This window comes from Chaetura pelagica, unplaced genomic scaffold (genome assembly GCF_000747805.2).
Source record: "Chaetura pelagica isolate M959 unplaced genomic scaffold, ChaPel_1.0 scaffold120, whole genome shotgun sequence".
Taxonomy (NCBI): domain Eukaryota; kingdom Metazoa; phylum Chordata; class Aves; order Apodiformes; family Apodidae; genus Chaetura; species Chaetura pelagica.
Window position 1 is genome coordinate 692,765 of NW_009951952.1, and position 14,216 is coordinate 706,980.

The following is a 14,216-nucleotide window of genomic DNA, read 5'->3' on the forward strand; positions in this document are numbered from 1 at the left end:
GAGCGAGGGAAGCGGCCTCAGGTTGTGCCAGGGGAGGGTGAGATGGGACGTGAGGGGAAAAACTCTTCTCTGGAAGGGCTGTCGGGCTGTGGGACGGGCTGCCGAGAGAGGTGGTGCAGGCACCAGCCCTGGAGGTGTTTAAAAAGACACAGGGAAGTGGTGCTCGGGGACATGACTCGGCAGGGCTGGGTGAACCATTGGGCTCGGTCGCCTTAAAGGCCTTTTCCAACCAAAAGGGTTCCATGCAGGGAGAGAAGCGGAGGGTCAGAGCCCTCCAGGAAGAAGAGGTTCAAAGGGCTGAGCTCAAGCTCACTGCTCTCCATGAAAGCTTTGCCAGAACGTAAGGTTGAGTGAGAAGGGTTCCTCGCCGGCTGCTGTGCTAACGAGGTGGGGCTGGAGGAGCAGTCATAGCCCTGCTCCCCAGGGGGGAAGATCTGCAGAACGAGGGAAAAAAGTGCCAGCTTTTGGAGGAGAGAGGCTGAGGCATGACTGGGTAGAGGGCTGCCCAGGAGGCACTGCAGGATTGCTCAGCACACTCACCTCGAGATCTTCAGATCCTCACCAAATGAGATAGGCAGTAAATAGCAGCAGCTGGGGAACTAGCAAGAAAGAGAAACCAGCTGCTGGCCCACAGCCAAAAGGAATGAAACTTCCCTTGGTTCTAAGGGACTCAGCCCCATGACTGCTGGGAACAAGCAGATGTTGCTCAATGAATTCACCCATGCTCCTTCAAACATCTTCCTGTGCTGATGCATCTGTCTTGTCTGGGTCACGATGCCTTGCTGGAACCTGGGTAGTGCTGGTGTCTTAATTTCAGCTGTCCTTCCTGAGTGATCAAGCCAGACACTGGACCTGCAATGAGGCCTCTGGTGTTTGGATTCCATGGGACAGTGCACAAGTAATTTGTGAAAAGTCCTCTGATTTTGGATGACATAATTTTGTGCAGTGCTTACTTGTCATGTTCACAGGCATGTTCCATTTGTCCTGTGGGCCTTCCTCTTTTTTGGAGTGGTCAGTTCCAGTCCAGTCCCAAGCAGGCTTTTTGGGGAGATCAGATCCCCTGGTTATCCCAAGCCATATCCCAACAATAACATCAGCACCTGGGATATCCGTGTCCCAAAAGGCTATGTGGTGAAGCTGACCTTCAGATATTTTGACCTAGAGCCATCTGAGTCCTGCTTCTATGACTATGTTAAGGTAGGTGCATGGATACCTGGGGCCAGGTGGGGGGAAGAGATGGGAATGTAGTGGCCACCACCTGTGATGGCTGTTGATTCACCAAGCTGTCATGCTTCCTACAAAGGAAAGAGAAGGGAGTTAAAGACAGAAATAGGTGGAGCAGTTCCTGGCAACTTGGGACTGGGTAGTAGTGGATACATGGAGCAGGCTGAGTCTTACCAGGCTGCAGTGATTTTCCCCTTAACCTTGACAGATCAAAGCAGACAAGAAGAACTTGGGCCGATACTGTGGCCAGCTCGGGTCAACCACAGGCAATCACCCAGGAAGGAAAGAATTTGTGTCTAAGGGGAACAGGATGCACTTGGCATTTCACTCTGATTTCTCCAATGATGACAATGGCACAGTGATTCCCTACAGGGGCTTCCTGGCCTATTACCAAGCTGTGGGTGAGTAGCAATACCCTCAGCATGCAGAAAGAAGCCTGTATGTCTCCACCAATTTTCCTCCTTGTCTGAAAGCAAGGATATAGATCTTTATGGACTTTCACTGCACAGCAGAGAGGTTTAACACTTTTCTCCCCTTGTCCCTGCATCTCCTGTGCCTTCAGATCTTGATGAATGTGACCCTAACAATGCTGCTGAGGAAGATGAAAGGCCTCAGTGCCAGCACTTCTGCCACAACTATGTGGGGGGCTACTTCTGTTCTTGCCGGACTGGCTACCAGCTTCAGAGTGACCACCACTCCTGCAAAGGTAAACTTACATTTTGAAAAATCACAGGGCTCCAGAGAAGGAGTCCCTCAGCCAGGAAGGGCGGGAGAAGTGACTTAGGGAAGAGTTGAGAGGGCTGCAGAAGATCCAGCTCCCCAGCGTGACCTGTCCTTTCTTCCTCTCCACCAGTGGAGTGCAGCAGTGAGTTGTACACAGAGGCCTCGGGGTACCTGAGCAGCCCCGAGTACCCCCAGCCCTATCCTGAAGACCTCCAGTGCAACTACAGCATCCGTCTGCCAAAGGGGCTGTCTATCGTCCTCAGCTTCTTGGAACCCTTTGAGATTGATGACCACCAGCAAGTCTACTGTCCTTATGACCAGCTCAAGGTACTGGAAATGGGCAAACTCTGTTTTCAACCCTGCTGCCAGCCCTGGACAGGAATGGTGGGGATGGCACTATTTGGATGACAAACATGGGATCAGCAGGAGGTGAATGCCCCAGCGTGGGGGACTGACCTCTTCCCTGCTCCCTCCCTCAGTGTGATTCGTTGTCATTGTCCTGAGGTCACAGGCTCTGGGTCACAGGTCCCTGTGAGTGGAGCCAAAAATATCATCCTCCTTCCAGTTCTATCTCCCTTTGGTTTAGTTTCAGGATTGGAAAGGGTTGTTAGCTCTGCTAGCCCAGATGAGGAAGAAGCAGAGCTCCTGGTAGGCAGGCCCTTTGTTATCATCTGTCAGTGCACACATCAGCAGAGAGAGGTCAGCCAGCCCTGTCCACCATCACAGGCACAGGGGCAAGCTTGGACTGAAACAGGGGTACTGGGGCAGAGGGGCATATGTGTTTCTGTCCCTGTGATCCATGTTTCCCTCATCAGATCCAAGCACGAGGGAGAACGATTGGCGAATTCTGTGGCAAGAAGTCACCTGACAGCATTGAAACCAACAGCAATGAGGTGGACATACTCTTCCTCACTGATGAGTCGGGGTTCAGCCGTGGCTGGAAGATCCACTACACCTCAGAGAGTAAGACCTTCCTCCTCCAGAGGCTACTACAGCCTATCTGCACCATTTGTTAATGCCAACTTACTTTGATCCATTCTCTTAACAGAAATAAAGTGCCCACAGCCTGTCCCACGGGATCAGTTCACCATCATCAGAGACCTGCAGCCTGTGTATGAATTTCAGGACTATTTTATTGCCAGCTGCAAGACTGGGTATAAGCTGATGGAGGTGAGATCCCTTTTCCACTCCCTTCAGCCATATTTTGTCTTCTCTTCAGTTCTTATGTCTTTCCCTTTCTTTGGAGATTCACTCCTGGCAATCTCTTGCAGTTTCTGTTTCTTCCTGGCCTCAGTTGGCTTTGTTCCAGCATTTTCTCTTTTCCTCGCTCCCTTCCTCATGCAGTTACTGTTTCACAAAGCCCTGGTAGGAAACGAGAGACAAAGATCCCAGGAAGTATTGGTAAACAAGAGTACTTCTTTGGAAGGATATGAAATCAGACTTGAAGCAGAAGGTGTTACCTGCCTCCCTTGCCATCCTATTGGCAGGACTGGGTAGTGCCCCAGACTTGTCACGGTTCTAGGATTGGTGGCTGCTGACATCTTGGCCTGCTGTGGAGAATCTGTAGCCTGTGGCAAACAGAGGGTAGGGGGAACCATAGAATCACAGAACAGTTTGGGGTGGAAGGGACCTTAAAGATCATCTAGATCCACCCCCCTGCATGGGCAGGGACACCTTCCACTAGACCAGGTTGCTCAGAGCCCCATCCAGCCTGGCCTTGGGTACTTCCAGGGAGAGAAGGCAGCAAAGAGAGAGGACAGCAAGTGGAACAGACTGCAGAGGGGGAACTATTGAACAGCAGTGAGAAGATGGGAAGACAGAATAACATCTGAACACGGGGAAGGGAATGCAAGGTTCTGTACAACCAACAGTGCTCTTTTTCTCTCCCACACAGGGCAACCAAACATTGCTGTCCTTCACAGCTGTCTGCCAGGCTGATGGGACGTGGCATCAATCCATGCCCCACTGTGAGAGTAAGTGATCTGAGAGCAGGGATTATGCCTTCTGCTCTGGCTTTGCCTCTCCAGGAACGTGGGGAGTTTAGCTTCTATGACTCAATTTGTCTCTGACCATAGACTCATGCTGGTTGGAAAAAGACCTGTGGAAGTCCACTGTTGACTTTCATTACATTTGCCTGTTTGCAAAACCTTAAATGTTTTTCTCCCTTACAAAAATGCATGAAATACCAGTAACAAGTTGCTATAATGTTGTAGTATCTAAAAGCAAAAGATCCCTGTTTGGGATCCATTTTGGAGCAACCTCTCTCTGCCTGCTGCTCCAATCCATCCTTCACTTCATGGCCGCAATCCAAGTCAGTCCTAAACCTGCAAGGACTAAGGCTGTCTTCTGAGTCAACTCTTTTTTTTTTTTTCTTTTTTCTTTCTTTTTTATAGTTGTGAACTGTGGGAACCCTGCAGACCTGACCAATGGGGCATTCAGCTACACTAACAAACCTGCAGACAACACCTACCAGTCAGTGATCACGTACCGCTGCAATGAGCCCTATTATCACATTGTCACTGGAGCAGGTGGTGGTGAGTCCTAATCCCACACAGACACTGAAAGCTGTGCCTGGAAAGCCCTCTCAGAGTCCCAGTTAGCACTGTCTCTGCTCCCCAGGCTCAGGACTCATGGTTTCCTCCTGCTGAAGGCTTCCCAGTCTTTCCTTGGTTCTGCAGCATAGATTCTGATGCTTGTTATCTCAGCGTGTTCCCACCCTGCTTCATTCCTGGAGACCATCACACCCCTCCTCCAAGCTCTTCTTAACTTGTTTGGAAGGTTGTCTTCTCTCATCTCTAGTCATGATTTATTCTTCTCTAGTGGATTTCATTCTTTCACTGAAATGTGAGGTATAGTGTCTGGGAATCACCAAAATTCTGAAACCTCATCACACCAGTCCAAGTTACTACAAAAAAACCTCACACTCCACTCCTCTCTAAAGCTTTTTACCTCTTTGGAATGTTGTCCAGCAGCAGAGATATATAAAGGCTAAATAACAGACAGGCAGAAAAATCTGGGTTTATGCAGCAGGTCAGAAAAATAAAGGCAACATCCAGAACCATTCACGTCTTCTTCTGGATGTGAGACCTGACTAGATTACACAGGAGCTTAGGTTACAAGAACAGTGTAAAAAGTTAATTGTCTCCTTGTCTTGGCTGCTCATTTAGACTCTACACATATGCAAAAAAAACCCCAAACAACCCAAAAACCATGTAGAAAAGAAGTAGATTTTAAATTTGACTCAGTTCCTGGATATGGTTGCCAGCATGGACACACAGTTTTGCTCAATCTTGTCAGAAAATAATTCAGGAGCAAGTAAATATCAGCACCAGCCAAGTTCTTATGGGGAGTGACTGTGATTTAGTCAATTTTGGAAAGAGAACAGCAAACAGTTTCTTGCAAGCATTTAGCACAGTGTAATATAAATGGTATAAAAACTATTTTTAGTCACCAGCACAGACTTTCTCAGAAAGCAAGAATCTTGGAGGTAGTAGAGTTTGTGTTGAGAGGTGACATGCAAGTTGGTTGACCTGCAGTATAGCCTCAGAGATAGATACTGAGCATGTACAGGAACTGACTCATCTTTTTGCTTGTTCTGGAACAAAACACCTTGTCTTACTCTCTGCAGCTACAGAGACTAGCAACTTGATTCTAAATTCTATCCTGTCCTGTCCTGTCCTATCCTGTCCTGTCCTATCCTGTCCTGTCCTATCCTGTCCTGTCCTATCTTGTCCTGTCCTGTCCTATCCTATCCTGTCCTGTCCTATCCTGTCCTGTCCTGTCCTATCCTATCCTGTCCTGTCCTATCCTATCCTGTCCTGTCCTATCCTATCCTATCCTATCCTATCCTGTCCTATCCTATCCTATCCTATCCTATCCTATCCTATCCTATCCTATATCCTATCTTATCCTATCCTTAGTCTAGTCCATTCCATTTCATTCTTCCCACCCTATACCTGCAGGCCTGAGTCTCATTCATTCCCATCTCATCTTCCAGACAGATTCACCTGCTCTCCTGAGGGAACCTGGATGGATGGAAATGGCCAGGTGAAGATTCCTGCCTGCTTGCCAGGTCAGTAAAACACTCGGAGTTTGTCTGGTGTTTACCAGTTCCTTCTTGCAGTTAGTACAAGGCTGGGACAACATACAGGGAAGGGAGTGAGGATAATGGTGTCAGGGAGGGAGGACAGAGGAATCTATCCAGGAAGGCAAAAATAATCACAGAATCACAGAATGGGTTGGGTTGGAAGGGACCTTAACGATCATCTAGATCCACCCCCCCTGCATTGACAGGCACATCAGGTTCCTCAGAGCCCCATCCAACCTGGTCTTGAACACCTCCAGGGATGGGGCTTCCACAGCTTCCCTGGGCAACCTGTGCCAGTGTCTCACCACCCTCATAGTGAAGAATGTCCTCCTGATGTCTAACCTAAATCTCCCCTCTCCCAGTTTAAAGCCATTCCCCCGCATCCTGTCACTACATGCCCTAGTAAAACATCTCGAACAGTGGTAGTGTAGGAAAGAGAGAGACAGGCCAGGGCAACAGAGGGTGGAATGATCTCCTTGCATTTCTCTGCAGTGTGTGGGAAGCCAGTCAATCCTGTTATCTCAGTCCAGCGGATCCTGGGCGGCAAGTCGGCAGGGAGAGGGAATTTCCCTTGGCAGGCTCTGACTACCATCCATGGACGAGGGGGCGGTGCGCTCCTGGGCGACCGCTGGATCCTCACTGCTGCCCACATCATCATCCCCAAAGGGCAAGGAGAGAATGAGGTGGGCCTGGACCAGCTAGCAGAGGATGCTAATGTTTTCCTTGGCCACACCAGCGTAGAAGAGCTCCACAAGATGGGTAACCACCCTGTCCGAAGGATCTTCATCCATCCAGATTACAACCCTGAAGATGAGTATAACTTCAACGGGGACATAGCTCTGCTGGAGCTGAAATACCCAGTCACCCTGGGCCCTACAGTTCTGCCCATCTGTCTCCCAGACACTTCCAACACCACCTTCTATGAGGATGGGCACATAGGCTACGTGAGTGGCTTTGGTGTGGAGAAGAACTTTCTTTCCAATGACCTGAAGTACGTGAGCCTGCCGGCGGTCGCTCGAGAGAAGTGTCAGAGTTGGCTGGACAGTAAGAGGGGAGATATACCTATAGTTTTCTCTGAGAACATGTTCTGTGCCGGCTTCCTCACCGTGAAACAGGACACCTGCCAGGGGGACAGTGGGAGCGTCTTCACAGTGTTAGACACACAGAGTGGTCGTTGGGTGGCTACTGGTATTGTCTCTTGGGGCATCGGCTGTGCCGAAGGCTATGGCTTCTACACGAAGGTCCTCAACTATCTGGACTGGATCAAGGGGATAGTAAGGGAGGATAGGCTCTAACTGTTGTTGTCCTACTACCTGGAGCATCAAAGAAGAGTAAAAGAATAACAAGAATCAAACAAGAACAAAAAAAAATACAAGCCTACCAATTTCCAAACACAGTAAAGCTTTTGATAATGCCCCAAAGGCTTTTCAAACACTTCAACCATGTAACTTCCATCATGAGCACTTCTGAAAGCCACCGTATTGTTTGAATAATTCTTGGTGGTACCATCAAGACTTACAAAAGCTGCTGCACCATTGGCAGCTCTTGGGATGCCTCTGAGGACGTTCTGGTTCTTCCAAATCTTATTACTGAAGCCTGAATAGTATCAGGGAATCTCACGACAGCAAACATCTTACTGTTTGAAGTCCTGAGGATGTCATCAGACTACTTTACTTTCACAGTGTCAGATGTTTGCAGGGCAGCAGACTTCCTGGAAGGATGTGGTGCTTTGTGCTGAGTGTGCACACACCACACACCATCAGTAAGATTCTGTTACTATTAAAATCATGGCTGGAGAAACCAGGTGTGGTTTTCTGTCTTTGTTTTTAACAATTACTAAATATTCCCCGCCACTGGAAGCAACTTTCTGACTTTACATAGGGGCTGTTTTATCTACCAATGCAGTTTTCCCAGCTCAGTGTGGCTCACCTGTCACAAAAGTATCATTAGATTACCCAGTCTGATACTCCAAGTGGCTTCAAGGGGGGCAAAAATAAGTTGTCTGTGTGATGCCACATGCAAAAGACAGGGAAGGCAACAACCAGTCTTGTGGAGAAGAGAACCAAGGAATCTTTACTTACTAGAATTTAAGGATGGATTTTTTTTTTTCATACTATATGCAATAAAGTTCTGACTGCAGCTCAGGGGAGACCTCATCGTGGCCTTTGAGTACCTGAATGGGGCCTGCAGGAAAGCTGGGGAGGGAGTTTTTACAAGGGCTTGTAGTGAAAGAATGAAGGGTAATGGATTAAAACTGGAAAGCTAGATGGTCTCTAGGGGTTTCTTCCAACTTCCACAACCACCACACAAGCCTGAAAAACCCACCATGCCCACTAGAACATGCCCTGAAGTGCCACATCTAAATGTTTTTTGAACACCTGCAGGGATGGTGACTCCACCACCTCCCTGGGCAGCCTGTCCCAGTGCCTGACCACTTTTTCAGTGAAGAAATTCTTCCTAATATCTAGTCAAACCCTCCTCTGGTGCAGCTTCAGGCCATTTCCTCTCATCCTGTCATTACTCCCTTGAGAGAGGAGGCCAACACCAACCTCACTGCAACCTCCTTTCAGGTAGCTGTAGAGAGCAATGAGGTCTTCCCTCAGCCTCCTCTTCTGCAAACTAAACAACCCCAGTTTCCTCAGCCTCTCCTCAGAGGACTTGATCTCTAGACCCTTTACCAGCTTGGTTGCCCTTCTCTGTATAGGAACCAGCACCTCAATGTCCTTCTTGTAGTGAGAGGCCCAGAACTGAACATAAGCAGTTAGAACTTCCTCTCAACTTCCTCTTCATGCTAATCAAACCCATCTTCCTCCACCTTCATATGCCATCTGCACCCATTCCCTGACCATCTTAGTGGATCTGTGAGTGACACAGGACTTTCAGGAGCAGAAGACAACCCAATGCATGTCAGGGAATCTTCTGCCACAACACCACCTTCCCTAAATCATGCAACCTTTATTTCTTACCTAACACAATAAAGTTTGAAAACTGAAGCCCTGAGGAGAGGTGAGTGAAAGGATTTTGGAGATGTCTCTTCTGCTCAGATTGATTCACAAGTCTGAAACTCTCATTGCTGGTAATGTTTTGTCAGTGACATTAAACCATCTCAGAAGAATCTCATACAACTCTTAGAGAGGAGAGGCAGCACAAGTTACAGCTTTACAGCTTGACAAAAGCTGGCAGTGTAGTGGGTGAAAAAAGTGATTAGACGCTTGATTTAGGGAGTTTAAAGGAGAACTAGGTCTAGACTGAAAAGAAGAAAGGCAATAAACACACAAAAGCACAGTGCACAAAAGGCAATTTGGACATTCTTTTATGCTGTTGGATATTCTGCACAATACAGGAGATACATCAGAAATCAGGCTCTGAACCTACACTAGGAACAAACAATTATTCTCTCTCATCTGCATCAAAATCTCCCTGTCAGGTAGGGTATGGCTCCATTTTCTCCAAGTGGGAAAAAATGGGAAAGAAAAAAATGAGAGGAAGCAGAAGGAGCCTCTTCATTCAAAATAGCATAATTCCCTTATGCTTCTGAGAGTGGGAGAAGAAACACCCTTCCCAGCCTCTCCACTCAGCACAGACACAGTGAGTAGGCTCGTTCTACACACACAGAGTGAACAGGATCCCAGCCAGCCTGAAGATGGAACCAGCAGAGTCAGAAAGGTGATCGTGCTGACAAGAGCAAGAGCTAATCCTGCCAAGCTTCTGCATCCTCGTGCTTGCTCATGGTCTCTTTGATCCAGTCCAAGTAACGCACCACCTTAGTGTAAAGGCCAAAGGTGCCACACCTTGGTCCCCAGGAGATTAGCCCAGCCACGTAGTACCGCCTGTCATCCCGAGGATCCTGGATAGCATAGGCTCCTCCACTGTCCCCCTTGCAGCTGTCCTTCCCACCGCCAGCACAGATCATGTTGTCGGTGAACCGGTAGGCGCTGGAGTCAGCAGAGCCCTCCGGCTGCACAGAGCGGCACCTCTCCATGTCCACCACGGGGATCTGGGCCTTCCAAAGATAAATGGGCAGCCTTCCTCTCTCTCTCTGGCCCCAGCCAGCAATGTAGCCCAGAACCCCTTCTTGCGGCTCATACTCAGGGGATTTACTAGGCAGGCAGAGGGGTGAGATGTTTGGGCCCATCTTCACAGGATCCCTCAGCTTCACGAGGGCAATATCGTTATCAAAATCAGTCCTGGTTTCTATGGGCTGCTTCTTCCAGCCAGGGTGGATGAATGAAGCCTCTGGGATCAGCTGCTTGCCCTCCTTGAACAGAGATTCTCTACCAACATTGATGACCCCAGCATACATGTGGGGCTTGTCATACCCCTCCAGCACGTGAGCTGCAGTCATCACCCATCTTTCAGAGATGAGGACACCACCTCCTCTTGGGTATTCAAAATACACTTGCCAGGGAAAGTTGCCTTTTGCTGCAAGGGTGCCTCCAAAAATCTTGGCCTTATCTTGGATGGGATTACTAGGCACCCCACAGACTAGAAAGAAAAGAAAAGAAGAGGAACCAGATGGGTGAGGTAGCAGTTACAAACGGATTTCTTTGGTAGTACTAAAGTGCCCATAGCTCCCTCCTTCCTGTGTGCTTTAAATAGTTTTTTATTCGAAGTAACCAACATTTATATTCTATGTCACAGAGTTTGCAACTAGGATCTACAGAAAAATTCAAGAAAATTAAAATAAAACTGCTGTCAACATTCAAATTAATTTATACATTTATAATTTAAAATTTCAATTTAGTAACTGCTGTCAACGATTCAATTCATTTCATTTGAATGGAAGTTTCATTCAAATTCTGTCCTGGAAAGCAGAAGATTCATAGCTATTTTCAGCCTGCCAGTGTTGGTATGTCAGAGCTCATCATTTAATTGCATTCTAGTTAGCAATTTTCCTTTACTGAATTACATCCTGTAGGTGAAGGGATGGTCTTTGAAAAAAATGTTTGCTTAAATTCTTAAATACATGACACACTTCTTTAAATGTCTCTCTCTGTGTGTGAACCCCAGATAGTCTCAGGTTAAGAGTTCAGATTTGTCAATGATGTTTTACCAGTTTTCCTCTCCATTCTTTTTCTGTGTTGGCAGTGGGTTAATGCAGAGCTCATCTGTGGGTGCTATGGGTGCAGAGGTGCTCCATGCTCTTTGCCTAAATTATTCTATGAGGTTTAACAGAATGTGAGCACTAAGGGCATAAAGAAGGCTGATCTTTCAGACATAGCTAGGAACATGATTTCTTATTACATTGTCTTGAACCCTTAGTCATATAGTTAGAGACTGAGGTAATAGGCCAGTAGGTAGCTTCTGATTTAAATGAATCAGTTTGTTAAATAATTTAATGTAATCATAGAAAGATTTAAGCTGGAAGGTACCTCTTGATGTCTCTAGTTAATCCCTAACTGCCCTTCCCCCTGCTTTCCTAACTGCAAAGCCAGGTTGCTCAGAGGCCTTGCCAGATTACTTCTGATCATCTCCAAGGGTGGTGATTATCCAGCTTCTCCAGGCAACAAGAGGAGCATTTTTCCTTAAATGCAGCCAGAATCTCCTTTGTTGCCACTTGTACCCATTGCCTGGCATTGTCTTTTATTGCTGTGTCCCACTCGAGTCTGTCTTATATTCCTTGTAAGCTCTTCTTGAGCAGTAAATTATCTGAGCTTTATTTTACCATTTGCCTTTTGCACTGTGCACTTGTATAGTCCAAGTCACTGGCTGAGCTGGCCCTGAAGAGGGCTGAACCTTCTTCAGCTGGATCTTGTACTTTGCCAATGAACATTTTGGAGGGTTGGAGTTGTTAACAGGCATCATATATACAACCAGCTCAAGACACACAGCCACCTCTGAAAGGGTAAGCTGACCAGTGTGCAGAAGTTAAGACCCCACCATAACCACCAGCAATCAGGAGCAGGAATAGTCCAGTACCCAGGCACTTCCCTCGTCAGTGTCTCCCAAGTACATAAAGAGAAGATGAGAAGGTCCTCGAGAGGGATATTGCTTGAACTTTCAGGCACATTAAGTGTATCTGGATACTGAAGGACACCTTAAACCTTAAGGGTTTAGACTATGCCTTCAAGTGAGAACAGTGAAAGCCCTTTCCCTATAGTGCTACACCTATAGTGCTGGACACTACCCTTAGGAGGGGTTTGAAAAGAAGCTACATCTCTCAGTGTAGCTTGGGAGAGACCAAAGAAATACAGACCCAGCACCCTTGGACATCTGTTTGAGCTTTGAGTCTTTTTGCTGCCTGCAATGCAGACAGAGATCTAAAGCACTGAACAACTCGAGAACGTGCACACTTGAAAGTGGGAAAACTGGTGCAGAAACAGACACTGATACACAAAGAGGTTCTGCTACACCAAATGTCTTATTATGTTGCCCACTTATGCTTCCAGTTTCTTTCTGCTGCCTCATCTGACCTTTTTTTGGGGCCCAGAGATGTCAGAAAAACCCTGTCCAATATGATTCAAACAACATAGAAAAGATCAACTACACTTTCAGGCTTAACAGTTTGAAAACAGAGAGAGGAAGACAGTGGTGCATATGCACAATTTTTGGTAGTACCTGGGACACATTTTGGTAGCTTTGTTCTCATCTCTTCATTGACCCATTCTCCACTGGCTGAGCACTGATACACACCTTGGAAAACACACAAAAAAAGACGAGTGCCATAAGGGTACAGTCAAGATGAATAGAGGGTTAAGTAGCATCACTGTATATGCTGATGTGCACATTCTCATTTCTAAAGCAAGCACAGCTTGGAAGACATTGCTGAGATCTCCCTAGAAGTAACCCCACCAGAGTGCTTTTGCCCCTATTTTGGAGCGACCTTATTAATAGATTTCTTGAGCACTTCTCCACCAGAAATGTGTGCCAACTGTGACAGAAATCTCCATGTTTCACACACCAGGCAAATGGAGAGGGGACTTGCTGATACTTTTAAGGTCAACAGCCCAAGCAGACATTATTACAGTGTATTAAACACAAAGGCAGCACATTACTGCTGCCTGCAGCTTCACACCACTGAGAATTTTTTCCCAGTCTTGCCCTGATGTGATATAATCCTGTGACTGTTTCTCATTATCTTTTTTAGGCCTTTGATCAAAGAAATATGTTGATGTAGCAGAGGCAATGCTTACCATCCCCTTTGGTTTCTAGAGTATAGTAAGGTGCATCACATTGATAGTGGAAAGCAGCTTTGTACAGAGGCTCATGAGGCTCAGAGATGTATACGGCTTGGGCATTGTCAATAGGAATGGGATCACCACAGTTTACAGCTGCAGAAAAGAAACAAAAACTATCAGATATAATCAAAGAGACATCCTCACCCAACAATATGTTTGTTCTGTATGATGCAGAACCATTCAGCCCCTCTAGTCCCTGTACAGTCTCTTCCTCTGTCCCTTTAGCATGCTCATATCCCAGTCCTTCAGCATCCTCCTAACGTGGAGATACAGTGGATCTAGAGCCCAAGGACTCCATTCCAGTGTGCTTCCCACAGTACAAAGATGGGTCACTTACGAACACAGCTGAAATGGGAGTTGCTCCATTCACCATTGTGCTGACAGCTGGAGTGAAAAGTCCGGATGCTGTCTCGTTGCTGGGAAAAAAACCACATTCTTCAAGTAAGTCCCTGGCCACGAAATATATCTGTCACAGGCATGCCAGTGTAGGGTCCTGAAAAGGCTGCAGTGGCTGGAAGTTTCCACTTTAACTAAAGTATGCTGCTTTGGTTTTGGTGGGGGTTTTTTTGTAGTGGGGGAAGGGCCCCAGGGGTGGCTCCAGGAAGAAGCTGAGAAGCTGCCCCTGCTCCAAACCCAGCCAAGGACCCATTAGAGGGACAAGAGATGCACCTCTGCCAGTAACATATGGAAGAGCTGAGGTAAGAGCTGAGCAGGGCGAGCAGTTAAGGGAGAAGAGCTGAGCTGGAGGGGCAGAGGTGCTGGTGGTTGGTGAGGAAGAAGGGGCAGAAGGTGCCCCAGCAGCAGTTTCCCTGCAGCCCATGGCGAAATGGCAGCTGTGCCCCTGCACTCATGGAGGAACGTGGTGGGACATTCCCTGAAGGTACCAGGAGGGGGGAACTTGGCCCCTGGACTTGGATGTTGTGGCCAGAGGATTTGCTGCCAGTGGGCTCTGATTGCTCCGCTGTGGAAGGCCCCGTGCCAGGGGAAGGGGCTGGTTCCCACAC

General features: G+C 47.5%; 2 protein-coding genes across 2 annotated transcripts in view; one reads left to right on the plus strand and one right to left on the minus strand.

The window, feature by feature from the left end:
• Positions 1 to 242: 242 nt before the first annotated feature.
• C1R (complement component 1, r subcomponent) lies at positions 243 to 7,329 on the plus strand. The gene is made up of 11 exons (XM_009998877.1): positions 243 to 340; positions 969 to 1,197; positions 1,433 to 1,625; positions 1,787 to 1,930; positions 2,078 to 2,274; positions 2,763 to 2,910; positions 2,996 to 3,117; positions 3,842 to 3,920; positions 4,341 to 4,481; positions 5,945 to 6,019; positions 6,527 to 7,329. Exons 1-11 carry the CDS (start codon positions 243 to 245, stop codon positions 7,327 to 7,329), a joined length of 2,229 nt encoding a protein of 742 aa, XP_009997179.1.
• Positions 7,330 to 9,725: 2,396 nt separating this feature from the next.
• The window catches only part of C1S (complement component 1, s subcomponent), a gene marked incomplete at its 5' end in the record, with an annotated part of 14,803 nt that continues 10,312 nt past the window's right edge, over positions 9,726 to 14,216 (minus strand). The window contains 4 exons of the mRNA XM_009998443.1: positions 9,726 to 10,519; positions 12,593 to 12,667; positions 13,168 to 13,305; positions 13,550 to 13,628. Coding sequence (XP_009996745.1) covers positions 9,726 to 10,519; positions 12,593 to 12,667; positions 13,168 to 13,305; positions 13,550 to 13,628 — 1,086 coding nt within the window. The remainder of the gene's footprint in view (positions 10,520 to 12,592; positions 12,668 to 13,167; positions 13,306 to 13,549; positions 13,629 to 14,216) is intronic.

Excerpts from the sequence above, each read along its gene's own strand:
- C1R (XM_009998877.1), top strand. The coding sequence starts at position 243 with ATGCAGGGAGAGAAGCGGAGGGTCAGAGCCCTCCAGGAAGAAGAGGTT. Across the intron at positions 3,118-3,841 it reads CTGGGTATAAGCTGATGGAG|GGCAACCAAACATTGCTGTC; the intron begins GTGAGATCCCTT and ends TCTCCCACACAG. Across the intron at positions 3,921-4,340 it reads ATCCATGCCCCACTGTGAGA|TTGTGAACTGTGGGAACCCT; the intron begins GTAAGTGATCTG and ends TCTTTTTTATAG.